The sequence below is a fragment of the Garra rufa genome, chromosome 18 (genome assembly GCF_049309525.1).
Source record: "Garra rufa chromosome 18, GarRuf1.0, whole genome shotgun sequence".
Classification (NCBI taxonomy): Eukaryota; Metazoa; Chordata; class Actinopteri; order Cypriniformes; family Cyprinidae; genus Garra; species Garra rufa.
In genome coordinates this window covers 24631408-24658838 of record NC_133378.1, presented here as the reverse complement: position 1 = coordinate 24658838, position 27431 = coordinate 24631408, and the positions used below count along the sequence as shown (strand labels likewise).

At 34.5% G+C, this 27431-nt stretch overlaps 1 protein-coding gene across 3 annotated transcripts in view; it reads right to left on the bottom strand.

Annotated features, from left to right (window-relative positions):
- fmnl3 (formin-like 3) overlaps positions 1-27431 on the bottom strand; it is a 47412-nt gene that overhangs the window by 18437 nt on the left and 1544 nt on the right. For 2 of the 3 annotated variants that reach the window (XM_073822916.1, XM_073822917.1), the window contains exons 2-12: positions 15603-15686; positions 13993-14073; positions 12630-12706; positions 7285-7368; positions 6801-6935; positions 5525-5633; positions 5180-5256; positions 2828-2921; positions 1451-1525; positions 1266-1376; positions 933-1082 (exon numbers count right to left, since the gene is read on the bottom strand). In XM_073822916.1, the coding sequence (XP_073679017.1) occupies positions 933-1082; positions 1266-1376; positions 1451-1525; positions 2828-2921; positions 5180-5256; positions 5525-5633; positions 6801-6935; positions 7285-7368; positions 12630-12706; positions 13993-14073; positions 15603-15686 (1077 nt within the window). The remainder of the gene's footprint in view (positions 1-932; positions 1083-1265; positions 1377-1450; positions 1526-2827; positions 2922-5179; positions 5257-5524; positions 5634-6800; positions 6936-7284; positions 7369-12629; positions 12707-13992; positions 14074-15602; positions 15687-27431) is intronic. The other variant, XM_073822918.1, reaches the window with a different exon arrangement.

Genomic DNA, 27431 nt, shown 5'->3' with positions numbered 1-27431 from the left:
AAACATTTTGACTTTATTCCTGAAACATTTCGACTTTATTCTTGAAATTTCTACTTTATTCTCGAAACATTTCAACTTTATTCTTGAAACATTTTGACTTTATTCCTGAAACATTTCGACTTTATTCTTGAAAAATTTCTACTTTATTCTCAAAACATTTAAACTTTATTCTCTAAACATTCCGATTTTATTCTCAAAATTTCTAATTTTTTCTCGAAACATTTCAACTTTATTCTTGAAACATTTAAACTTTATTCTCTAAACATTTCGACTTTATTCTTGAAATTTCTACTTTATTCTCGAAACATTTCAACTTTATTCTTGAAACATTTTTACTTTATTCCTGAAACATTTCGACTTTATTCTTGAAAAATTTCTACCTTACTCTCAAAACATTTTGACTTTATTCTCAAAACATTTTGACTTTATTCCCGAAACATTTTGAATTTATTCTTGAAACATTTCGACTTTATTCTCGAGAAAATTACAAGTTTATTCTCAAAATTTCGATTTTATTCTCAAAACATTTTGACTTTATTCTCGACACATTCAACTTCATTCTTGAAATATTTCAACTTTATTCTCGAAACATTTAGACTTTATTCTCAAAATTTCTAGTTTATTCTCGAACCATTTTGACTTTATTCTTATAATTTCGACTTTATTCTCGTAATTTCACATTTATTCTCAAAATATTTCTCTTTATAATGTAATTTTTTGTAAAAAAAAATTTAACGTGGCTCTAAAATGCTGTTGTAGAATATATTGCAAGATTATCCATAAATAAATAATTGACAAAATATTTGTTTATTATTTATTAAAATACTATTTCGTTTTTTTTAAAACAATCTGCTCTGCTTTATTTTTAATGTAGGCAATGAGGTATAATAACAACATAGTAATAATGAAAGGGAGTATCTAATGATTCTTACATGTGACAAATGTTCTTCCAGCTCCTCCACTTTCTCCAGGGCCACATTCTTTGTTTCAGCGTCTTCCAACAGACCTCCAACATCAAATACATTATCCAGGTAAGCCTGGATCTGCACCGACAACTTATCACTTTCTGTGTGCTTGGATTTCTGTAAGGAAACACAGGGGATTTCCTTATGTTTAATCATGCGGTTACTCTTTAAGAATATCTCCAAATGTCTGTATGACTAAATTGTTCAATAGTGTTTCAAATACAAAAAGACATCAACACAATAAACTTGGCTATTTAAACACTGAATGATTTTAGATTAGTTTGAACATTGATGAGATACCTCCAGGAAGTCATCAAGCCCCAGTTTAGTGAACTCATATTGCAGATGTACACGGAAGTTCATGTCCTCCACCGAATGGACCACAATGTTGATAAACTGCATACAAGCCACCTGAGACACAAACCACACAGTCAAACACATCCACATCTCACACAAAATACTAAAAAGTGCTTTCATGCACCTACCATGAAGTCGATGTTCCCATCTTCACTACGGAAATACTCCATCAGCTTCTCAAAGCGGTGCTTCTCCTTACATACCTGCACATATTTTGATTTAGTCAGTCACACAGTAACCCCTGAATCTAGTATAAACAGACTTATCAAGTGCTAAAATATAAAGTGTGATAGTTATAGCTCTTATATCCTCACAAATAACCACCCCACAAAACAAACATAACAAAAAAGTCAAGTCAAAAGATTTTTTTCTTATTTTTTTTTCTTATTTTTTCTTACAGTAAGATTTTGTCTCTTATGCATCCAAAACAAAGCAAAAGCAGTAATATTGTTGCTTTCTATTTGAATATATTATAAACAGTAATTTATTCCTGTGATCAAAGCTACATTTTTAGCATCATTACTCCAGTCTTCAGTGTCACATGATCCTTCAAAAATCATTTTAATATGCTGATTCGCTGTTCCAGAAACATATTTTATTATCATCAACATTTTAAACTGTTGAGTACATTTTTTCAGGATTCTTTGATGAATAGAAAAATCCAAAGATCAGCATTTCTCTGAAATAAAAAGCTTTTGTAACATTATACACTATACCATTCAAAAGCTTGAAGTCAGAATAATTTCATAAAGACAATTATAATGTTACAAAAGATTTCTATTTCAGATGGATGGTGGTGCAGAAGAAATTACTGAGTTTGAGTATGAGGTTATGGGGTTCAGTAAGTTGAGAATGATGGAGAATTCAGATCACAGTCCATAGAGGAGACAGTCAGACTTCATTGTAGACTTTATGGAAAAAAGGGGATCGAAATAACAAAGCATCTATGTTAGGCCCTCACTATGGCAGAATGGGAAACTTTTTTTTTTCAAATAATCAGCTTTCTTGTTCGTAATGCTTTGCTGATTTAAATGTGGAACGTTTATTTCATTACTCTAAATCCAGAGTTAGGTCAACCACAGACTCTTTGAAGACTAGTTCTGCCAGTCTACAGACTGTATTATACTTCAGTCTTTCTCAAAGCCTTGTTGTGACTGCTGTGTTGATTAAGCTCTCCTAGTTTCTCAGGATAGAATTGGACAGTTACAGGATAATTGGCCCGTTTCCGGTATTTAAATGACTAGGCAAACAAAACTGAGCGGTTGAGCGAACGGTGGAGTCTGCGGGCAATTCAACCCTCCCTCCAAAACACTGATCCTTATCAGAGACGTGGGTCTGATGAAACGACTAGTTTAAGATGTGGTGTTTTCCCACAAATGCATGTGGGAAGGTAGAAAATGCCTAGCTAATTGGCTTTATATGTGAACGAACTGAAACAAAACAACTTTTTTAACATAGTACAGCATTTGTAAGAAATATGCAGGTGTAAAAGTCCTAGGATCTACCTCTTTGAAGTTATCAAACGCTGAGAGGATGATTTCATGACCTCCTCGCACCAAACACACAGCAGCCAGCAGCTCCAGGACCAGCGCCTTTGTTCTATAGGCAGAACAAAAGCTTCTGTGAGTATTCAACTGGACTAGAGCGGCAGAGCAGGACTCACACAATAAGACGGGTAACATTACCAACTTGACAGATCCTTACCCACCCACACCTGCTTAGATCTATCCTTCAGGGAGAACAGCAGCTTTGTGTCCATTGTTATACAATTTTCAAAATCAGAAATGTGATAGCGCACTTTCATCTTGAGCCTCTCATTGGGGTTACATCTGATGCTGTGTATCAGTAAATGTAGGTGGGGTATTTTTTGGTCATTTTTTGGAATGATACAATCCATGAAAAGCCTATAGAGTGCAGTTAAAAGCTGTGATTGAGTGATACATTGGTGCATGATTCATTGAGCTCTAGGAATGATGGTTTTTAAGATGTAAGAAGGGGGGTTTCCATGCTTTAGTCTGAACTGATCTAAGCTTCTACTACAAATACACTTAGTCAGACTGACACTAATCCGCTTGAAGGAATTCATTCTTACCAAACAAAAGCACAACTCTAATCCCCAACTTCACAGCGCCACCAAAACTAAAGGTCACTATAAGTACTGCATTAAACAGGCTCATCTAGTAGTTAACCAACTAAGGGGATGTTCACACAGAACATGTTTTTGCATTCCACTTGCTGCTTTTCCATTGTTTTTCTATGTAAACATGCATTAGAGTGACGTCTTGGACTGCTGTGCTCAAATATTGTGTCTTCTGTAGCGTCTCACACAACACTACTTTCTAAAAGTAAGGCAATCAAGTTAACAGAGTAAAAACTTGCCTCTAGGCCTTACGTTTTTGGTTTTATTTTTATTCTAATACCCTGTCTCATGTTTTTTAAAATGGAAAAATAAGAAATTCTGAATACATTTTGAAGAAATCAATCGGTTCAACTGGTTCTTTGTTTTGTGAAACACAAAAGAAGATATCTTAAAGAATGTGGGTAACCAAACTGTTTCGAGTTCTATTGACTTCTACTGTATGGACAAAAAATAATAAAATAAATAGATAAATAGATAAATAGTCAAAATGGATCTGAAACTGAAACTTTTTTCAAAATATCTTCCTTAGTGTTCTACAGAAGAAAGCGATGGGTGTTGACAAAAATTTCAAGATTCAATTTGATTTCTATTCACAATCTCGCAATTTGATTCCAATTTTGATTCAATTTAATTCAGTATTGATTATTTTTTATATATATTAGGTACAGTACATGCCAAATTTCTCAAGGAAAAAAAATCTCTCAACTAATGCTATGAAATATACATGAGAGTCAGTTGGTACTACATTACATTATTGGGGGTTAAAATTAACTGATTTGCATGCAAACACTTAAATTATAATTTTGAAGATTTCATAGTACTAACTTTACAATTATATAATTATAATTCTACTCCAATTAGTTTTTTGAAATATAAACATTTAAATGGTGGCTGTCATAAAAAAAACTCACATTATCACAGTTTACTTGCTATAGTTTAGAAAATGGCAATAAAATATGACAAGAACTCAAGAGTTAAACTGTGTCAGAACAAATTCATCTTGATAATATCAGATAACTTTGATAGAAAGTCCTAAATTTGTATCAATTTTACTGTTAGTCCACTGTATGAAAATTTTTTGGGTATAAAATGTCACACTTTACTTTATTTTGTCATCCTCACTTACATAAATGAACCCACTAGTAAAAAAAATATAAAAAATTATATCTGATGTCTGAATAATTTTTAGCTGATGGTCATCGAACATGTTTTTTCTGAGGTAAAAGTGATGTTACATGACATTTTTTAAAAGTTGTTATATTGACATCTTTCCACATCTTTTGTAAGATGTACTCTTTATTTCAACATACCTTTGGATGTTCATTCATGTTTATTTCATACTGTAACTGGTATTAAAGCGGCGCTGCCGCGTTAAACTGAGGCGCTACAATGATATGTCACTCCACATTAAACAGTGTCAAAATGGTATTTATTGTTTGAATATTGAGACTGTGTTTCATATCAAAAGTAACAAAGCATAAATCTTATTGCGATTTATTGGATGGAAGGGGCACAACAATGCTCTGTTAATTAACTAAAAACAAGCTAGACTAATCTGTTCTTGGGATTTAAGAATCAATATAATTTCATAAAAATGCGAATCAATTAAAATTGAAAAACTAATATTTTTAGCCAGCCCTAATGGTAAGTAAATAGTGACAGAATATTCATTTTTGGGTGGTCATTTAAAACTGTTAAACAGAGCCCTAATTCTTACCTTGGGTTCTTATTGTTCAAACTTAGGGCGATCTCATTGACCGCATGCGCGTGAGACATGACGAGGTTGAAGCCATACTAGGGTGAGAATGGAAAAAGCAATGTGGTTTAAGTATAAAAACATTTACCACAATTCAATAAAGATGCTGTGCTGCTGTTTGTAAACTAGACAGATATTGATGTAAAAAAAAAAAAAACATGGATGTGGAGAGTAACAGGTTACTTTTCATATTCAGTGACTCATAATACTACTAGTAGAACAGTTTTCATTTCCTGCTTTCTTCTGTGTAATCAAATCAGACATCCCTGAGGTTTTTGTGACCAATCATTTCGGTGCATCCTGTACCTGATAGTTCATGATCGCTCGGAGGCACATGATGCACACATGCACGTCATCCTTTTGACTGACTAATCTGGAGTTCTTGATGGTTTTGTTGTTGGCAGCTGAGCCATAACTGTAATAGAAAGACAAGTTCACAAGAGCTGTGCTTAATTTATGCACATAAATGTGCATAAACGATCACTCATAAAAGCCATATACAGAGGTTCTTTCATTTGCATGTTATCTACTCTCAGGAAGTGTGGCTATGGTTTAGTGGGCAAAGTAACGCACGCATGTGACTCCTAGTTTCAGTGCAAAGCAATGTTCCTGTCATTGCATGAACACACATATTATAACCTATGAAGTGAGACAGGAAGCTAACTGTGAAAGTCTGAAACAATAGTTGTCTGGAACAATACATATATATGTATATATATAGTTGAAGTCAAATGTTAACATACACCTTGCAGAATCTACAAAATATGTGCATGTACAAAAAATGCATGTTATTTTTTTTATTCAGTACTGACCTGTAAAAGATGTTTACATATAGTTCACAAGAAAAAAATAATAGAATCAATAGTAACTTGATTCTTAATACTGTGTTGTTACCTGAATGATCCACAGCTGTGTCTTTTTGGTTTAGTGACAGTTGTTCATGAGTCCCTTGTTTGTCCTGAACTATTAAACTGCCTGCTGTTCTTCATAAAAATCCTTCAGGCCCCACAAATTCTTTGATTTTTCAGCATTTTTGTGTATTTGAACCCTTTCCAACAATGACTGTATGAAATTTGAGATCCATCTTTTCACACTGAAGACAACTGACGGACCCATATGCAACTATTACAGAAGGTTCACACATTCACTGATGTTTCAGAAGGAAACTGGATGCATTAGGAGCCGGGGGTGAAAACTTTTGAACAAAATGAAGATGGGTACATTTTTCTTATTTTCCCTAAATATCATATTATTTTTCATTAATATTCCCCTTCGGAAGTTACAAAAGATACTTACATGTTTCCCAGAAGAAACAATAATTAACCTGATCTTCAAATTTAAAAAGTTTTCACCCCCTGGCTCTTAAAAAAAAAAAAATAATAACATTTTGCAGATTCTGCAAGGTGTATTTAAACTTTTGACCTCAACTGTGTATACATTACTGTACATTAATTTTTTCAAGTAACTAAGTTGTGATTGGCCAGCAGCCTGAACCAAACCAAACCAATGCAAGTTATAACAGAAGCAAACATTTTTTTAATGCGAGGCACAGCATAGCAAGCACAAGCAGGCCAGTACATACCGGAGGACGGATTGCCGCGCAGAGCGCACCAGCGTATTGCAGCCGTTCTGGTGCAGATCCTCAATGGACCTGCTCCAGGACTTAGCCTTGTCCAGCGAAAAGTCCTCACCATTCTCCAGCCCTTCAAAATCCAACCTGAGGCGCATAGGCAGGGAACCGCACATAAGGAAGGGCAGGGGGGTAAGGATGGGGAAGGTTAGCAACACAGCTCAGTAACAGGGGGTCCAGGATTATGCAGACAACAGCACAGGACCATCCAAGCACATTATAGCATGGCATAACAAAGCACAAAACAAAATGCAGCACGCCTACATTAAGGCATTCAGCACGTTTAATAATCATTAAACGACAGTGAATTCATCACAATCTATGTCTCCAGCAGAAGCCTGGCTGCTTGATGTTTTAAATGTCCTACAGATGGTGCATGGATTGGCGTGTTGTGAGTATGAGTGTGGTTGGTTGTTTTTAAGGGTGTGACACTCACATGACGGCACACTGGGCAAAGGAGAGATACTCCACCAGGATGTCCAGGCCTCTGTTCTCATCGTTAAGGAACTCACGAACCCACCTGCCACATTAAAGAGGGAGATCAAAGCATCCTATTAACATCCTTTCTGAAATCAAACAAAAATAATGTGAATGTGCATCAACTGACACTGAAGAGAAGGAATTGTTTGTGCACAAAAAGTATTCTCATAGCTTTATAAAATTAAGGTTGTACACTTGTCACATGGACTATTTTAATGATGTTCCTACTAGCTGTTTAGGCCTTAAACATGTCAGCTGCATTGCTGTCTATGCAGGACCAGAAAGCTCTCAGATTTCATTAAAAATATCTTAATTTGTGTTCTGAAGATTAACAAAGGTCTTACAGATTTGAAACAACATGAGGGTGAGTAATTACTGAGAGAAGTGAGCATGAAATTAAATGAAACTGATCCTGTTTACTTCCTAAATATATGTTGCAGGGCTTATTGTGAATGATTTATCACTAGCCACTACTGCAAGAGAAAACAAGTATTTGTTTTTGCAATCTTCTAAATAGGTAATGAGTGCCAAGTTTTTAAGAAGGAAAAAATCCACAGCTGACAGAAAACATAAGTAAAAAATAAAGTCCCAACCTATTTATTGTTGAATACAGCTGAAGTCAAAAGTACATACACCTTCCAGAATCTGCAAAATGTTAATTATTTTACCAAAATAAGAGGGATCATACAAAATGCATGTTGTTTTTTATTTAGAACTAGAGTTAGAGCTTAAAGAATAGAGAATTAGAGATTTCACATGAAAGACGTTTACATATGGCTCACAAGAGAAAATAATAGTTGAATAACTTGAATTTATTAAAATGACCCCGTTCAAAAGTTTACATACACTTGATTCTTAATACTGTGTTGTTACCTGAATAATCCACAGCTGTGTTTTTTTGTCTGTTTTGTTTAGTGATAGTTGTTCATGAGTCCCTTGTTTGTCCTGAACAGTTTAACTGCTCGCTGTTCTTCAGAAAAATCTTTCAGGTCCCACAAACCCTTTCCAACAATTACTGTATGATTTTGAGACTTTGAGAAGCAAAAACAATGCATTAAGGTTGGGGGTGAAAACTTTTTGAATTTGAAGATCAGGGTAAATTTAACTTATTTTGTCTTCTGGGAAACAAGTAGCTTCTGTAGCTTCTAAAGAGCAGTACTAAATGAAAAATATATATATTTAGGCAACATAAGAAAAATGTACACATCTTCATTCTGTTCAAAAATTTTCACCCCCGGCTCTTAATGCATTGTTTTTCATTCTGAAGAATCAGTGAGCGTTTGAACCTTCTGTAATAGTTGCATATGAGTCCCTCAGTTGTCCTCAGTGTGAAAAGATGGATCTCAAAATCATTCAGTAATTGCTGGAAAGGGTTCAAATACACAAAAATGCTGAAAGACCAAAGAATCTGTGGGACCTCAGGACAAACTGATTCTGTGAACAACAAAGTGTAGGTAAAATTTTGACTTCAACTGTATCCTATTGTATATTGCATGATGTCTTTTATAATGTATAATACATCATATTAGTGGTTTTTGTTTCATGTTGACTTTAAAATCCCAAGACTTTTTCAGCCTCAAGGCTGCTCTGAGTTGACTGGCTTGGCAAGACTGAGATGGAAAGTCCAGAATAGAGGCTAGTTTTAGATTTCCTTCATTTAGCTCCAGATTTCTGAGGGGGAAACTCAGAGCAAAAGGAATTCCCACCATGCAGAGCAAAGGAACGTGGAGATCATAGCTTGAGAGAGGAGGTTAAATCGCTGACAGTGGGAGTGTTTAGACTGCCTCCCCTGTGCAAACATTCATTTATATATACACACATTCTTGTTTTTTCTGCACGTCTCTCATTTTCATTCTTATTTTACCTATTGAACGCAAGCTGTAATGATTAGTTGAAATCTATCTCTATTGTTAAATAAGAAAAAAAGCTAGCAGACTTCCAAACAAGCATAAGAAAAACAGACAAAATGTGGAACTGAGCAAGAAACAGACTTTTCAGACTGAAAAGGTGGTGGGGGCTCACTCCATCATCAGCTTCCTGTCTACCACCTCCCCCTCCCTGCTCCCCTTTAGACTCTTTTCCTGTCCGGCCAGATGCTATTTCAGATTGTCTTGGCAAAGCAAGGAGTAGCACATTGGAAAAAGGCCAGGGATCGGACACATGCAATAAACAGTCCTCTGTTCCATTTCATCCAGCCCCCCAAAAAAGTGAAAATAGCCTGCCTATTCTTTTTCTTTTGTTCTTAATGAGAAACACATTACCCCTGGCTCTTAATAATGCAGAGAGGAGGGTATTGGTTATTTATGGCTCACAAAGAAGACAAAGGAAGTAATTCAGAATCATATTTTATCAGATTTTGCTCATGTACTAACCTCACTGTTCAGGAAGCTACTTATAATTTATAGTAATTTGAACTGAACACAGCCTTTTAATCTTGTAAAGTAGTAGTTAGATAACCTACACACATTTAACAAAAAAAGTAACTTACAGGAACCAAATCTTCTTTAATATTTAAATATAAGATGATAGCATTTAAATGTATAATTTGAAATGTTAAAATATAAAATATTTAATGTTAATCATAAAATGCTATTATTAAAATAAATGTAAATAGCCTTTTATCATACTACCAGATTTTTTATGTCTTTTAAAGAAGCCCCTTCTGCTCACCAAGCCTGCATTTTTTTTTATCCAAAGTACAGCAAAAACAGAACAATTTTAAAATATTTTTACTATTTAAAATAATTGTTTTCTATTTGAATATATTTTAAAATGTAATTTATTTCTATGATTAAAGCTAGATTTTCAGCATCATTACTCCAGTCTTCAGTGTCACATGATCCTTCAGATCATTCTAATAAGATGAACTGCTGTTCCAAAAATTATTATTACTATTATTATCAATATTTAAAACAACATAATTTTTTTCAGGGTTCTTTGATGAATAGAATTCAAAGATCAGCATTTATCTAAAATAAAAAGCTTTTGTAACATTATACACTATACCATTCATTTTTAGACATTTATAATGTTACAGTTTTCAACATAATAATAATAATATTTATAATAATAAATGTTTTTTTTATTTGAGCAGCAAATCAGAATATTAGAATGGTTTCTGAAAGATCATGTGACTGGAGTAAGGGTGATAAAAAGTCAGCTTTGAAAAAAGAAATAAAATACATTTTAAAATATATGAAAATAGCAAACAGTTATTTTAAATGTGACCCTGAACCACAAAACCAGTCATAAGGTTAAATTTTACAAAACTGAGATATATATATCATATGAAAGCTCAATACATAAGCTTTCTATTTATGTATAGTTTATTAGGATAGAACAATATTTGGCTGAGATACAACTATTTGAAAATCTGGAATCTAAGGGTGCAAAAAAATCAAAATACTGAGAAAATCACTTTTAAAGTTGTCCAAATTAAGTTCTTAACAATGCATATTACTAATCAAAAATTACATTTTGATAGGTTTACAGTAGGAATTTTACAAAAAATCTTAATGTAACATGATCTTTACTTAATTTCCTAATGATTTTTGACATAAAAGAAAAATCAATAATTTTGACCCATACAATGTATTTTTGGCTATTGCTACAAATATACCCCAGCGACTTAAGACTGGTTTTGTGGTCCAGGGTCACAAATAGTAAAAATATTACTGTTTTTGCTGTACTTTGGATCAAATAAATGTAGGCTTGGTGAGCAGAAAAGACTTTTTCAAAAAACATTAAAAACCTTACTGTTCAAAAACTTTTGAATGGCAGTGTAATTATATTATTATTTAAAAAAATATATAGAAATTTAAATGTTATTATTTGAAAGTAAAGCCATATTTTTGGCACAAAACACAATTAACAAGATACAATAAACAACTAACAAAAACTAGATTGCAACCTATTTTACATAACTAATTGAAAAACAACAAGGTTGAAAATCAGACACAATAATTAATAGAGGTGTCAACAATAATAAAAATGTCATTTAAAAATGTTTATTATTTAATTATCATTTATTCAACTTACTTAAGTTAATTTTTAAACATATTTATAAACTTTAGAAATACAGTATTTTTTTAAGCAATAGTTGAGTTCAATAAATAAAAATAAAAATAAAAAACTGAATAAATAAGCTTTCAATTAATGTATAATTTGTTGGGATATGACAATATTTGGCCGAGATCCAACTATTTGAAAATCTGGAATCTGAGGGTGCAAAAAAATCTAAATATTGAGAAAATCGTCTCAAATAAAGTTCTTAGCAATGCATATTACTAATAAAAATTAAGTTTTGATACATTTACGGTAGGAAATTTACAAAATATCTTGGAACATGATCTTCACTTAACATCGTAATGATTTTCATAAAAAAAAAAAAAATCAATAATTTTGACCCATACAATTTATTTTTGGCTATTGTTACAAATATACCCATGCTACTTGAGACCAGGGTCACAGTTCACCCAGTGCTGGTTTGTTTTCAATCCAGTAACATTTCCTAATTTGCAAAATACCTGAACTATTGAAAAATTTTGTAAAGTTACTGGTTACCCCCCATCGCTTAAGTGCGCGTTAATCCAATTGGTACGGATGTACCATACCTTGTGCATATAACAAAGCATGCTTTTCTCTTATGCTGATGTGTGTAAATGGTTTTACAGTTCCACAACAAACAGTTTTTCTGTATTCAATTGTGTGTGTCTTTGAAAACGGAATATAAACAGTGAAAAGATGTTCCCAGTTGTCAGTGCTTCATTGTGTTACAGAATTGTGTGTCAGTGTTTTGTCTGTGTTCATCAATGTGAGTTATGTGTGTGTATACGTGTCCTTTCACACATTACATTGTTGGATGCTACAGGCTTCCTGGCTCTCCAGCATACACAACTCAGCTTCCTGAGTTGCTTGAAGCTGCTAAGGGGGTGGTGTGTGAGGGACGAGATGAATAAAAACCATCTGGACGCTGCCGAGGTCCACAGACAGCATTATAAGCACAGGAGAGCTGGCAGAACAGCCCAACAGCACAAGCAAACACTACATCTAGCTTTCTACAACAGGAAGAACAAAGAAAGAGTGATTCTTTAGAGGGGAAAGCCAAACAATACCACAGCTTCCCGTCCATACCACTAGCAGGGCTATTGTTCCCTGCACTGTATACAGGAGCCTCATAACCTCACTGCATTAGTTACTGGAGGATCATGGGTGGTTGCTGGGAGGGGTATTTGAAGAGATCAACACAAGACGAAGAGATGTAAAAGAAGGATTAAATAAGAGAAGACAGGAATTAGTCACCCTATGTGATTGGTTCGCAGCGATATCTCCAGCTCCCGCAGGACTTTAGTGGATTCCTGAACCCTTCTGCGAAATTTCTGCACACAGAAACAAACTGATGATTATCGACATGTTTGGAGAAAAGCAGTTTAAACAATTGCTTATAAACGCTAACTAGTGTTGGGTAAAACAATATTTCTGGATAAACCTTTAGTGCACAAAAGAGGTCAACACTAATGACATACACAGGAAAATCAATTGATCACATTTTAAGAAATTAACTGATCCTGTTTTTTTGCATATACACTTGCATATACTGCTCATCAAAGCTGCATTTATTTGATCAAAAATAAAGAAAAAAAACTGTAATTTTGTGTAATATTATTGTAATTTAAAATAACAGTTTTCTATTTTTAAATACTTTAAAATATAATTTATTCATGTAAAGCAAGGCTGAAAACTGATTTATTATCAATGCTGGAAACCGTTGTGCTGCTTAATATTTTTTTGGAACCTGTGATACTTTTTTTCAGGATTCTCTGATAAACAAAAAGTTAAAAAGAACAAGAAAAAGTTTTTATTCAAAACAGAAGTTTTGAGTTACAATATACACTACTATTTAAAAGTTTGGGGTCAGTAATTTTTTTTATTTCTTTTTTTTTTTAAAGAAATTAATACTTTTATTCAGCAAGGATGTGTTAAATTAAAAAGTGACAGTAAAGACTTACATTGTTAGAAAAGATTTCTATTTTGAATAAATGCTCTTTTAAAAATTGTATTCATCAAAGAATCCTGAAAAAGCATCACATGTTCCAAAAATTATTAAGCATCAACTGTTTGCAACACTGATAACAAATCAGCATATTTCTGAAGGATCATGTGACACTAAAGTCTGGAGTAATGGCTGATAAAAAAATTAAGCACTGCGTCACAGAAATAAATTATATTTAAAGTATATTAAAATAGAAAACCAGTGTTAGAAATTGCAATCATATTTCACAATATTACTGTTTTTTTCTGTATTTTTGAACAAATAAATACAGCCTTGATTAGCATGAAAGACATTAAAACACTTACTGATCCCAGACTTTCGAATGGCAGTGTAGATATAGAGTAGGTATAGAACTCTTTTGTAACATTATAAATGTCTATAACTGAATTAAAAACATTCTTACTGATTGCAAACTTAAAGGGAGTGTATTTATTTATTTATTCATTCATTTTTATTTTTTTTCCGCACATTTGGGTATGATTATAGTGCTACTATTTGGTGAAGGACAATTTGATTCTCTCAATACAACCTTTTTAACTGCTGTAAGTCATGTTTGCATGCAACCAGGTGAGAAACAGACATTAGTTACACAATCTGGCGAATGATGCTGACCTTGCGTGTGACTCTTGGGTCTAAATATCCACGTAGTTTCTGGATGTATGTATGTGGAGGATTCTTCACTTGGAAACGCTCCTAACATGCAGAAGAGGGGGAGATAGTTACACACAGGCAAAAAACATCAAACATCTCAAAAAGATGAATGTTCTGTTTTAACTAACACATACACATATTCTTCATCATTTCATGTTGTTTGTTTAAAAAAAAACTCTGACATTAGTCTTAAACTATTTTTTTGTTGTAACTATGAACTCCCTTTTTTAGCAGCACAGATTTGTCAAGATGGATGACTAGACATTTCTAAATAGTTTTACAAAACATGCACGAAATGTAGTACTTAAAGTCATCATTTACTGCACTGATGGATGTGTCAGTTCACTTAAAGCAACAGTTCCTCTAAAATTGAATTCTGTCATTATTTACTCACCAAAATTAAAATGAATGGGGACTGAGAATAAAATCACTTTTAAAATTATCATAAAGTAGTCCAAACAACTACTGGAAAGCATCAGACCCCATTCATGGTAACTAGATGGAAAAGAACGACCAGTGCTATCCTTAAAGGAGTAGTTCACTTTCAGAACAAAAATTCACAGATAATATACTCACCCCCTTGTCATCTAAGATGTTTTTTTCTTCAGTCGTAAAGAAATCATGTTTTTTGAGAATAACATTTTCAGGATTTTTTTCCATAGAATGAACTTCTATGGTGCCCCCGAGTTTGAACTTCCAAAATGCAGTTTAAATGCAACTTCAAAGGGCTCTATATGATCCCAGCTGAGGAAGAAGGGTCTTATCTAGCGAAACGATCAGTTATTTTCTAAAAACATTTACAATTTATATACTTTTTAAACTTTCAAACTCAGGGGCACCATAGAAGTCCATTATATGGAGAGAAATCCTGGACAGACATTAACATCTTGGATGACAAGGGGGTGAGCACATTATCTGTAAATTTTTGTTCTGAAAGTGAACTACTCCTTTAATTTTGTGTTTCCACAAAAGAATAGTGGTTTAGAACAACATGAGGATGAGTAAACAATGATAAAATTTTCATTTTTAGGTGTACTGTTCCTTTAAATAAAGGACTTCCGTGACAAATCATTAAAAACTGATATAACTATGTCAGTGTCTATAAATGGCAAGCAAAAACTTCCTCTTAACTTAATAATAATAATACCATAATAATATATGAGACCCTGGACCACAAAACTAGTCCTAAGTAGCATGGGTATATTTGTAGCAATAGTCAAAAATACATTGTATGGGCCAAAATGGTCACCAAAAATCATTAGGATATTAAGTAAAGATCATGTTCCATGACGATATTTTGTAAATTTTCTACTGTCAATATATCAAAACTTAATTTTTGATTAGTAATATGCATCCTAACAAACCATACATCAATGAAAAGCTTATTTATTCAGCTTTCAGATGATAAATCTCAATTTTAAAAAATGGACACTTATGACTGGTTTTGTGGTCCATGGTCACATATTTTTTTAATGTCATGTCAGCAACACCATTCTTGGAGGTGTGTTCTTGTAGACTGCCGTACAGAGGCAAGGATGTGACATAACAGTGGGTGATTGTGGAGGCTGTACCTGGTCACAGATGAGGTCCCATTTCTTCTCATTATCGTACTGCCGGAGGAGACGTGCTTTATCCGGGGGCAGGTTCATAGAGTTCTGAAAAACAAGAGAGCGTTTTCGCATCAGAACACACAGGAAGTCATGTATTCCTCCACCATGGCAACGACCTTGCTGAAGCGTCCCTGTGCTCGTTTTCTTAGGTCACAGCGGTTTCTTGTCTGACTCGAGAAACCCTGCACAACCTTACGTCCTGTGCTGACTTCTTATATCCTGTTTGAAATTATATTTCTCATGAAGACATAAAGAATCAAATTTGACTAATTTCTCCATTTCAAACTTTATTTCTACATTTTCTGAAGGAAATTACCTTTGCAAAACCGGTATATATGCCAGTATGTTGTGGTTAGTTGCTAAGATATTCTGAGTGGTTTGCATAGTGTTTGTGTTTACTAAGGTGTTGCTAGAAAGCAAACTGTATTAGTTGAAGTATGACTTATGTGTCAGAGCTTACAGAAACACACAATTACGTAAACACAGACACTTCCACATAAGCTTGGTTTTGTGCATCACAGACAATGTGATTTTACTTGCAAGTTAGTTGCAAGTCAGCATGTTTATAGCAACTTCCATAAATAATAACACTCTTGATTAAATGGCATAGACATCTAAATGTAACTCTGTCACCTCCTAGACAACTCAAGTTTGTTAGCTTGAGCTATCAAATATGGACAAGCACCACATAAACAGATCCTATATATATATCCTCATATATACTGCTGTTCAATAGTTTGTGGCTGGTATTTTTTTTATATTTAAAAAAAAAGTCTCACCCTAGCAGCAATTGTTTGACCAAAAATACAGTAAATTTTAAAATACTGTTATGTTTTATTTTCTTAAAATGTATCTTAAAATGTATGATATTACTGTGATGGCAAAGCTGAATTTACTGCAGCCATTGCTCCAGTTTTTAGTGTCACATGATCAGCTGTGCTGCTTAGAATTTTTGTGGAAACAGTGAAACATTTTTCAGGATTGTTTAATGACTAGAAAGTTCAACAGAACTGCTTTTAAACTAAATTAAATCAATGTTTGTAACATTATAAATGTCGTCATTGTCACTTTCAATTAATTTAATGAATAATAATATACATTTTTCATTTAAAAAACTTTAAATGGTAGTGTAAATGTGAGATATATATGCTCACGATTCCCATATCAACCAGTGTGCTGACAATAATAATGCTATTGTTCAAACGATAATCAAACCATTGTTTTCCTGCCACTTTTTATAATAGACAGGGTACTGCATTGTAACAAGACTACTCTCTGATATCAGGTCACGTTTACACTACAAACAGATCAGTGTGAGATTTGTCTTCTCAATCTGTTTAATAGTGGAACACACACTGAGTCAGGTGTGAGGTGTGAGCTGACAACCGTCTCCAGCAAACACTATATATCTCTTTTTTAACCTGAGACTCTGTGCTATGATTTCAGATAGCAAGCAGGAGATTCCCCCAGTATGTTACAGACCTCTCAGTGGGTTTCCCCTTTGAAGATGGAAGAGGTGTTTGTTCTGAAGATACCATTCACACCCGTATCAACACCCACCCAAGCATCTGTCTATTACCTATGTCCTTCCACTCCAGGTTAGAGTGATTCATCCACCCCAAAAGCCAACAGCTTCACAGTCTACTGCCAAGGCTAGATATCATCTCAGTGAAATTACATAACCACACCATTCTAAACAAAACATTTTTCCAGTGGTATTGACTCCATGATTTGTGGAAAGTGAATATTGTATGTGTTGAAAGAACACATTTTATTTTATTTCCACTGTAAAGTGATTAAGCCTTTCCAAAATGTTAGTGTCTGGGAAATGCTAGTGAATGCAGTATCTATCAAAGCAGTTTTTCTTACAGATTTGCAGCATTCATTGAAGGATTCATCAGACTAATTCTGTGTGATTCATAAAAAGAATCAGGTCATAAGTGACTTATGTTCTAACCTTTGAATTAACTGGACCAATTCCTTCGCAAAAAGATTCTGTTTTGGAACACTCAAAAGTCCAGATGGCAAAGACAACTGCTGGGTAAAGCCATAAAATTCAATAACAACACTGAAAATGTGTCAAATTTATCATAATTTGATCATAATTTAAGTATGATTTAGACCTTTTTATCTTGTCAAAGGAAGCCGCAGGTTGAGTACCGTAAGTAATCATAGCGCACCAATATACAACCTTATTGTACGGCTGCAAGTGTGATATTGCATTTATACAATGGTTCAACAGCACAAGTGTGTAAATACATAAGATAGAACAACAGAGTGTCTTTAAAAAACACTCTTTTGTGCAAACTACTTCCTTCCGCCATGGATTCAAATCTCAGTTTGACAATTTCCCAGCTGAGCCTAAGTTCAAAAACTACTAATTCAAAAATGACGCTTTAGAACTTTATGAAGGAATGTTGTTTCATTGAAAGCTTACTGTATTAAAAGCTACTTGTTTATGTATTATGAGAGAGAGATGGACTGAGCAAGTGTGATAACCTGCATCTCATACAGCATTTATTCTTCAGCTCAGTCTTATATTTACAATAAAACATTAGTTTGAATTAGAGATGCACCGATTGATCGGCTAGTGATCGGAATCGGCCGGTTTTTCGCATGATCGGCCCGGATCGGTGACCGGCCGGTCAATTTCTCCTCTTGCCGATTCCAATTATGTCACAGCCACGCGCGCGCACTCACAGTCGCGTGTAAACATGTCTTTAGTGTGAGTGAAGATGACACAAAGATCGCAGTTTGTAACATTTATAAGGCCAAAATACAACGTGAGGGAACAACCACGAACCACGCGCTTGTTTAGCTTGGCTGGACATGTGGTAGATCGCGCCCCCGCTCTGCATATTTTGCATGTCTCTGTTAGTTAACAGTTAGAAGTAAGCTCCGTGAATGAACTGTGTTCTGATTGACATGGTCCCTGCCCATTGTTCATTGCTCTCTACTCCCTGAGCAGGGGAAATCTGTTGACGTACTACACTTTCATTCATTCACATATTTGCTCTGCGCCACCGCATACAGTCTTCACACACTAATAGTTTGAAGCGAGCATATATGTTCAAAGCGTGCGCGACGTGAATTTAATTTGTATTTATTTACAGATGCATTTATGTCACACTTCTCTAGTAAGTTTGATCTGAAGACGCTGTATGCGGTGGCGTAGCGCAAATATGTGAATGTATGTTCAGAAGTGTAGTACCGCTGGAATAACCGGTGACAAAGCAGAAATGATTCTCTTTATCAAGAAAAATTTGCCATTTAGCACTAGCATTGTTATTTCTACCTGTTTGAAAGACACAGTGCACTTTTTTGTTATTAAAGTTATTGTTGTGAGATGATCCTGTAATTAATGTTTAAAAAACATTTTATTTCTAATGTTTTCAAGGCTCAGAGCACTTTATTTGTTAAAGTTATTTTAATTTGAGAAGATGCTGTAATGTTTATACATTTATTTTATTATAAAATAAAAAAAAATACATTGAGGAAAAGATTTTTGCTAGTATAACTATACTATGTTAGTTACAGGAATTAATTTTATACCTTTTTCGAAGGCACAAAGCACTTTATTTTGTTGTTAAAGTTATTTTGTTGTAAGAAGATCCTGTAATGTTTAAAAATGTATTTTATTATAAAATACATTTAATTAAAGAAAATATTTCTGTATAGGCCTATGATTTCATTACAGTTCTTAAAAAAATAAAATCGGAATCGGCAAAAACCGGAATCGGCAGGTCACACTTACTGAAAAATCGGAATCGGAATCGGCCAAGAAAATTGCAATTGGTGCATCTCTAGTTTGAATGTCCACTGAGGAGAAACAATATCTTTGTCGTACTATCCTTTCATCTGTTAGGGGTGATTTTCAATGACAGAGCTGCTCAGTGCATTTGTTAGCTGCGTCTTACAAGCTGTTGTTGTAAGTAAAAATAACTTCCTTGCTTACAACCCTGCTTCAGTCTCTTTCAATATAAAAGTCTTTACTGCTTTACTGCTGACTTACTCATAAAAACAGTCTCTTGTCACAATTTAATGGTGGAACAATGTAACTAATAACCATCACAAACACACACACACACACACACACACACACACCATTTCTCAAATACTGCTATTTATATAAAATATTATTTAATGAATAATAATATTTAATAAACAACAGCCATCATTAAAGTTGATAGGCAGTTCAGTCAAAAGTACAAAGGCAGCTCTCTGATAAACAGCATTACATTTACAAATATAATGTAATAAGATTTTGCCCTCAGCCAAAACTATTTGCTCTGGAACAAATAATAAATAAATGAGACCAAAGACTGCCTGTTAGATTTACCCAAAATTAATTATATCTCATGTTTAACCACTATAGAGACATCAGAGCCAGCGGCAAATTCCAGAAGCACTGGCCGAGATAAGCCTGCTCTCAGTAGGTTCATGAGCGCTGAATGCCCGCTGATGCCCTGGAGCCCACATCTCCGAAAACAATGAAGCCAATTTTCAAATAGAGGTTATCTTTATTAACAAACCGCATGTAAATCTAAACAAGTAAATTCTCATCTAAAAACTCTTAAAACTACATTCCATGATACAAAAACACTATTATTTATAAAATTATGGTGGATTGGGCGTCTGCCATGACACTCGTTGTGAGAAATACCGCAAGCGGAGTGATACAAACTGTGAAGCGGTTGGAGTTCCGATATCACTAGAATATCACACTCCTCTCAGCCAATCAGATTCAAGGACCAAAACTAAATTAAAGTTTTGAAAATATTATTCACAATAAAAGTCTACAGCTGTACATTTGCCATAAAGCTTTACCTGTAGAAAATTGCAGTGCAGGAAATACTAATGTATAGCAAAGTTTAGAGTTCATAAATTCGGTATGTGTTTCTCAGAGAGTTCGGCTTCCAGCATTTAACACAACAGCCGACAGACTCCACTGACCATGTAGTAAATTTGTTTTGTTTGAAACCACATTCGGCTGGAAGGCATCCCAATTATGATGACCAGGGTTTGTAATGTCTAAAAAAGCTAACAACATTTAAGCAGAAATGACAATGTGTTAAAAGAGGCCCTGGAGAATGTTATTTGGCTCTGCCTGTGAAGATCTCAAGCCTTACCATTCCCTCCCACAATTCCCCTTCCAATGTTTTTTTTCCCCCCAGTTGTGACCGACATTGTGCATTCCAGATGTCCGCAGTTTCAGAAGGAATGTGTCCTGTTTACACCAGTAATGAATTTGGCTATAAATTATCCTTCTTCATCTTTTCTGTCACCCTGTTTTCCCTCCATTCCCTTCTCTTCAACTGAAAGCGTATAGAGTTTGGGTTGGGCAACAGTTGAAGTTCTCTCTTTCTCTCTCTATACTCTCTCCAACTCAAATGTCAAGTGGAGCAGTCGCCTCCCACACTTGTTAGCATGCAGCATTTAATAAATGACGTAAACGCCAGCTCTTTGTGATGAGCTCACTGCTTCCGAACATTTCACACAACAAACCTCATCCATTGTTTTTGAGGAAGAAAGGAGCGTAAAGTCTACAAAAATACAATCAGCCATGCTAAGTCAATATGAAAGTATCTAGTCTCTGAGGAAATATCAGCTACACTGCATTTTTAAGTCAACAGCAAAAGAGCCAGTAGATCAAATCTGAAAGAAATATAATCTCATTATAGATTTTTCCATCTAGACAGCAATGGGATTTTCAGAAATTCTTCTGAGAAACATGGAAATTAAAGAAGACTTGTCAACAAATGTACTTCAATTTTAGAGCTCTATTCTACTATATGTCAACAGTTACCTAATTTGTTTTCTCATGAGCAATTCTAGGAGAAACATCTGACACAAAGTTGAGACTCAAAGAGCTCTGGTCTCCTGAGCTATGAAAGAGCAACCTGTGAGCAATAAAACTGTCTTCTGGGAAGCTTCAAAATAGCAGCCAGAGGTTGGATCTGGCCATATGTCTGCTGCCGGGATGGCCTAGTGACCATTTGTTGGTCTAATATGTAATTAGGGCACTTAAAGCACAGTGAGGTTCCAGTCCTCCCTTCACATGATGCTCCAGGATCTGGTGCCACATTGCTGATAACAGCGGCTGCAAAGAGCTCAGATGAGTCTTTATCTGATCTACAGTAGCTCTCTGAGATTTATCCTTCGTTGTTTTCGGTTTCAGAAACTAGCAGCTAAGCAAATAAGTTTAAGATTCACTTTTCGGATTCAGCTGTGCAGTATTTACCCTGGGGGGTTTTCTTAGGGTAAATACTAAGAGCTTCCTGCACAGATATTATTAGCTAAACCTCTGGAGTAACACCACCACAATCAAATGAAACCAATGAAATGAATGTACAAAAAATGGGCATAAAAACATCTTCAAATCAAAGGGGGAACGATCAACACTGAAACTCACTGAAGTAAGATCAAAGAAAAAACTAGGCAGATTTTGATATTTATAGAGAAAAACTAGCCTGTCCACTTCAGGCCACACTAAAAACAGTCTGAAATAACAAAACACTGAAATCAGTCCTAACCACTGAGATGGCACACTGTCCAACGGGATGAAAGCACTTTGTCTATTCCTGGAAAGGAAGAACTCTTCTCATTTTGTCATATAAAGACCCACACATTCAGTATGAAATGTCTGCAAACATTATACAATATAAAAAGGTGAACAGGTCCAAAAATATGACTGCGAAACATCAAAACAAAACAAAATAAAGTGGATGTTGCCACAAAAGACCTTCCAGCTACTCTGCTATAGCTAACTGGCGATTCCTAATCTAATTTTGCAAATCTCATTAGACTTTTCCTACAAAAGTCCAGTCTCGTTTTACTGGCATTATGACTTTGAAAAGAGGCCCACATCTTACATCCAAGATGAAAATATCCTCATTTTTCAACGTCTGAAAATAAAACATAAAATCAACTCCCGAAAGCTCATCCAAATTAAGAGTGCGCTACCCACCACAGGGACAAAAAGAGCTTCTGTTTGATCCCAGTATAGTTTGTGAAAGAGTGACTGTGCAGACACAACAAAGAACCATTCCCTTTTTCTGGCATGTTGAGCTATTTGGCAAATGATTATGTTGAACAATAGACTGTGGCTATCGGTGACTACAACTACCCAAAAATTAAGGAATAAAATGACTCAACTGTGTATTTTAGTTTCGAGGAACATGTATTTTTATATTTCATATAGAACTCTTTTCTAATAAAGAAAATTTGAATTAATAAAAAGAGGAAGAGAAGCGTGGGAGAGAAAAGGCACATGAAAAATGGGCCTTGTGAACTGCTGACAGTGAAAGTGAGTAAAGACTGAGCTGCAAATTACAGGGGGAGTTTGGAAAATTACCTATAGAAATGGGGACGTTTGGCTGAAGAGGGAGTGGGATTGGCAAAAGGGCTATAAAGATGTGTCTTAAGAGAACAGTAGCTTGATTTGTTGTTGGGTATCAGATTGCAGAGAATGAAGAGCTCAAGAGACACAGAAGAGAAGGGGAGAACAAACCCCAGTCACGCACAGGCCTCCTCACAAAACATGGCACGTGATGGAGAGCACAGGTCGGACAGGAAGACAACATACAGTCAAAGAAAAGGAACCCAAACTGTGCTTTCTCGTGTAGAGGAGTTTTGGTCCTGTTTATGGCTTGTTACACAGACAGAAATTCTAATGTAAACGCCATAATATCAACATGAAACATCATTTGTACTATTTTTTCTCCTGCAATTTGATGAAAATATGTACTTTTTCTGAGGGAAAAACAAGATTTTTTTCGAAAAATATATTTTTTGCAGTTTTTAACGTAGCTGTCCTTCAATGTAAACAGTCTGCAAAGTGGTTAATAAAATAAGTGCATGATAAAGATACTGTCTCTCAAAAGAGGGAGTCAACTCTGATCCGCCTTAATGATTCGTCATATTTTCTAATCTTCTGCCTGTTACTGATATACGTCACTCTGTAACACATTAGCATAACACAAACAGTCTGACCTGCCCCCAAACGTTTCCGCTAGTTAGTGTGTTTACATCATGTCAAGAAGACGCTGTGTTCCATGATACCACAGAAAGACAATTCAAACCTTTTGTTGTGTGCTCGTCAATTTTAGGAGGTTTGCTTCTCTAATCTGGGTGCGTTTGCTAAATGCTTGTCCATGAAAGGTGCGTACCTTCTTTATTTGGACCAACAAGCGTCTCCGAACCACAATCTGTAAGTACGATTATTACGTTAAGTGTACATTTTCAATTGAGTGCTCAAAATAAAATAAAAAAATTTGTGCTAATATGTGATATATCTAGTGCAGTTTTATGTTTCCAGGTAAACAATTATATTACTAGTTAAACCACTGGGTATTTTATTAAAAAATATATAATTTAAATAATTTTCAACCTCAAATGCTCATCTTGTCTAGCTCTGCATCAACTCTGAGTATTCCAGTTCAAGACAGTTAGGGTATGTTGAAAAACTTCCATCTCATTTTCTACACAACCAAGGAAGCAAAGCGGGAGAGAGATAGGGGGCGGGATTGGAAAAAGGTCCTTGAGTCGGGATTGAAACATGGGACGCTGTAGCGCAATGGCGCCGACTGTTTTACCTTTTTTTTGTAAAGGGAATTTGATCTTCTTTGCAAGTTCACTTTGTTAACACTTGGTCCGACTTTTGTAGCAACGTAGAACAATTTTGAAGTTGGAGGAGAAAATGAGATGTGAGTTTTTCGACCAACTCTAAAAGTCTTGAACCGGAATACACAGAGTACACGCAGAGCTAGACAAGCCAAGCATATAAGGTTAAAAAGTATATAAATTGTAATTTTTTTTTAGAAAATAACCGATCATTTTTTTAGATAAGATCCTTCTTTATCATTTAGAGCCCTTTAAAGCTGCATTTAAACTGCATTTTTGAAGTTCAAACTCACATGCACCATAGAAGTCTGCTCTCGAGAAATCCTGAAATTTTTTTATGTCTGAAGAAAGACAGACATGAATATCTTGGATGATAAGGGGGTGAGTAAATTATCTGTAATTTTTTGTTCTGCAAGTGAACTTCTACTTTAAGGCCAGAAACTTTCACCCAAAAATAAAAATTAACCCATGATTTACTCACCCTCAAGCCATCCTAGGTGTATATGACTTTCTTCTTTCAGACTCATACAATCAGTTCTATTAGAGTTATATTAAAAAATGTCCTGGCTCTTTATAATGGCAGTGAATGGATGGTGAGCTTTTGGCTTTTGAAGCCCAAAAAAGTGCGTTTATCCATCATAAAAAGTACTCCACACGGCTCCGGGAGGTTAATAAAAGCCTTCGGAAGTGAATCGATATATTTGTGTAAGAAGAATATCCATATTTAAAACTCTATAAACCATAATCACTAGCTTCCGTCAACTGTCGTGAATGCATGATGGATGGACACACTCTATTTTGCTTCAGTGCAAAATTCACAGCAAAGCTTGAAAGAGTCAGGACTTTTTTTTATATAACTCTGATTGTATTCGTCTGAAGGAAAAAAAAATACATACACATAGGATGGCTTGAGGGTGAGTAAATAATGGGGTAATTTTCAGTTAGGGGGGTGAACTATCCCTTTAATAAAGTAAATAGGGTCCTTTTTTATTTCATGTTGACTTTACAAAACAGAGACTTTACCAAAAAGGCTCTTTTTCCCAATACTGATGTGGTCAAATATTAGTCTTCACCAGGGGTACAGCTATGGCATGTTTAAAAGAGGGCCACACACTTTTACAGCCTTATTTGGCTGGTTTTCCGTTCGCTCTGAGAGGGCAGTGGGAGTTCATGTGAGCAAAAATTCTTAGCTGCATTTATAAACACAAACAATGCAAATATGTTCTTCGCCCATGTACAGCTCCAAGCGTCTGCTCCCATGCCTGAGACTAGACTCTGGCAGACATCCAACATAAACTCCTCCAAAGCCGACTTAAATCTACAAGCTTAATGTAATTTAAACCCCTAAAGCCAATAACAGTGGTTTACAAACTCATCTAAATGGCTCTTTGACAAAGTCAACAGGTAGAGTCTCCTCCCTGACTCCATTTTATGAGTTTCAACGGCAGCCTACTGTAGTACAGGAAGAATGAGGGGGAAGTCTGGGATCTCGTATTCTTTCAATGGATCTAGCACATGTCAGCATAGTCAGCTAGACCGGAGCGGTGCGCCAGACACACACCGTCTCCCCATATGACCGTCTCCCCCTTTCAGCTACTGAGCTCTACCTAATAGGTCCCCCGGCGCCGAGCGTCAACGTAGGACCTGAGGAATGCACACGAACCCTGCCAGATATTAGTGGACTGTAAGTTTGAATGGGAAACAATAGCTCTTACTGAACGTCACACTGGCCTGCTGAACGTTTTTTCCTCTCATTCTTCCAAATACATTTGGCACTTTTAAGAAAAACTGTGTCGAACCCTGTACAGTCAATAATAAAACAGTGAAATATTAAAACTTTCCAACCATTTTTCCTTACTAAAAAAAGCCCTGCTTCACTGCATTAAACACAAGGAATTTGAATATTAAACGAAGCCTGGCCAAGACAATAAAATACTTGTTTTTTCCGTTCTACTCACAAAAAGACAAACTTTTACCCCAGTTATCTATAATTTGCACTTTTTCTCAACAATATCTTTTGTACAACCAATCTGAAAACCAAAACCTACTGAGTGAGACCGTTTCTGCTGCACAGGCCAAAGTCATCTGGATAGGGCTCAAAATAAACCTCTGAAGATCTAATTCAACAAGTCATGACACTCTTTCCACCCCCAAGGATGTGACCAAAGCCTATGAAATGTCAAGGAAAGGTCTAAAACTAAGACTAACACAATCTTTACAGTCTCAGGGACATTCTATCCAGGCCCAAAACCCATCCAAGGACCCCCAGTAAAAAAAAGGGAAAAATGACATTACTGTAACCCATTTAGATATTAATTAAAAAATAATATTAATAATCTAAATGAACATATTAACAATACATAATATAATTTAATTAGTGCTGTCAAATAGATTAATTAATTGCTTCCAAAATAAAAGTTTGTGTTTACATAATATATGTGTGTGTGTGTACTGTGTATATTTATATGATACATGTATATATTTAAGAAATACATGTAATATATATTTAAATATAATATAAATCACATATATAAACAGTTATAACTATATATTTTGTAAACACAAAAACTTTAATTTGAGATGCGATTAGTTGCGATTAATCAAATTAACTGTACTAAATAACATAATAATATAAGTGTTTTTTTTAATAATATAAAAATGATTCTATCAATTATTCTTTAATATAATTACCTTCTAATATTGAACAGGTCATTACTAAACCACATTTAGATATTAAATTTTGGATGTAATTAATTGTGATTAATCAAATTGACAGCACCAAAAAATAAATAAAATAAAATAAAATAATTGTAATAAATGTTTTTTTATATTATTTATAATATAAAAAGTATTATATAAATGATTCTAAGTTATTCTATAATATAATTACCTTCTATAATATTGAACAGGTCAATACTAAACCACATTTAGATATATTTATTTTTGGATGTAATTAATTGTGATTAATCAAATTAACAGCACCAAATAATATAATATAATATAATATAATATAATATAATATAATATAATATAATATAATATAATATAATATAATATAATATAATATAATATAAAACATAATAAATGTTTTTTATATTTTTTATAATACAAAAAGTATTTTATAAATTATTCAAAGTTATTCTATAATATAATTACCTTCTATAATTT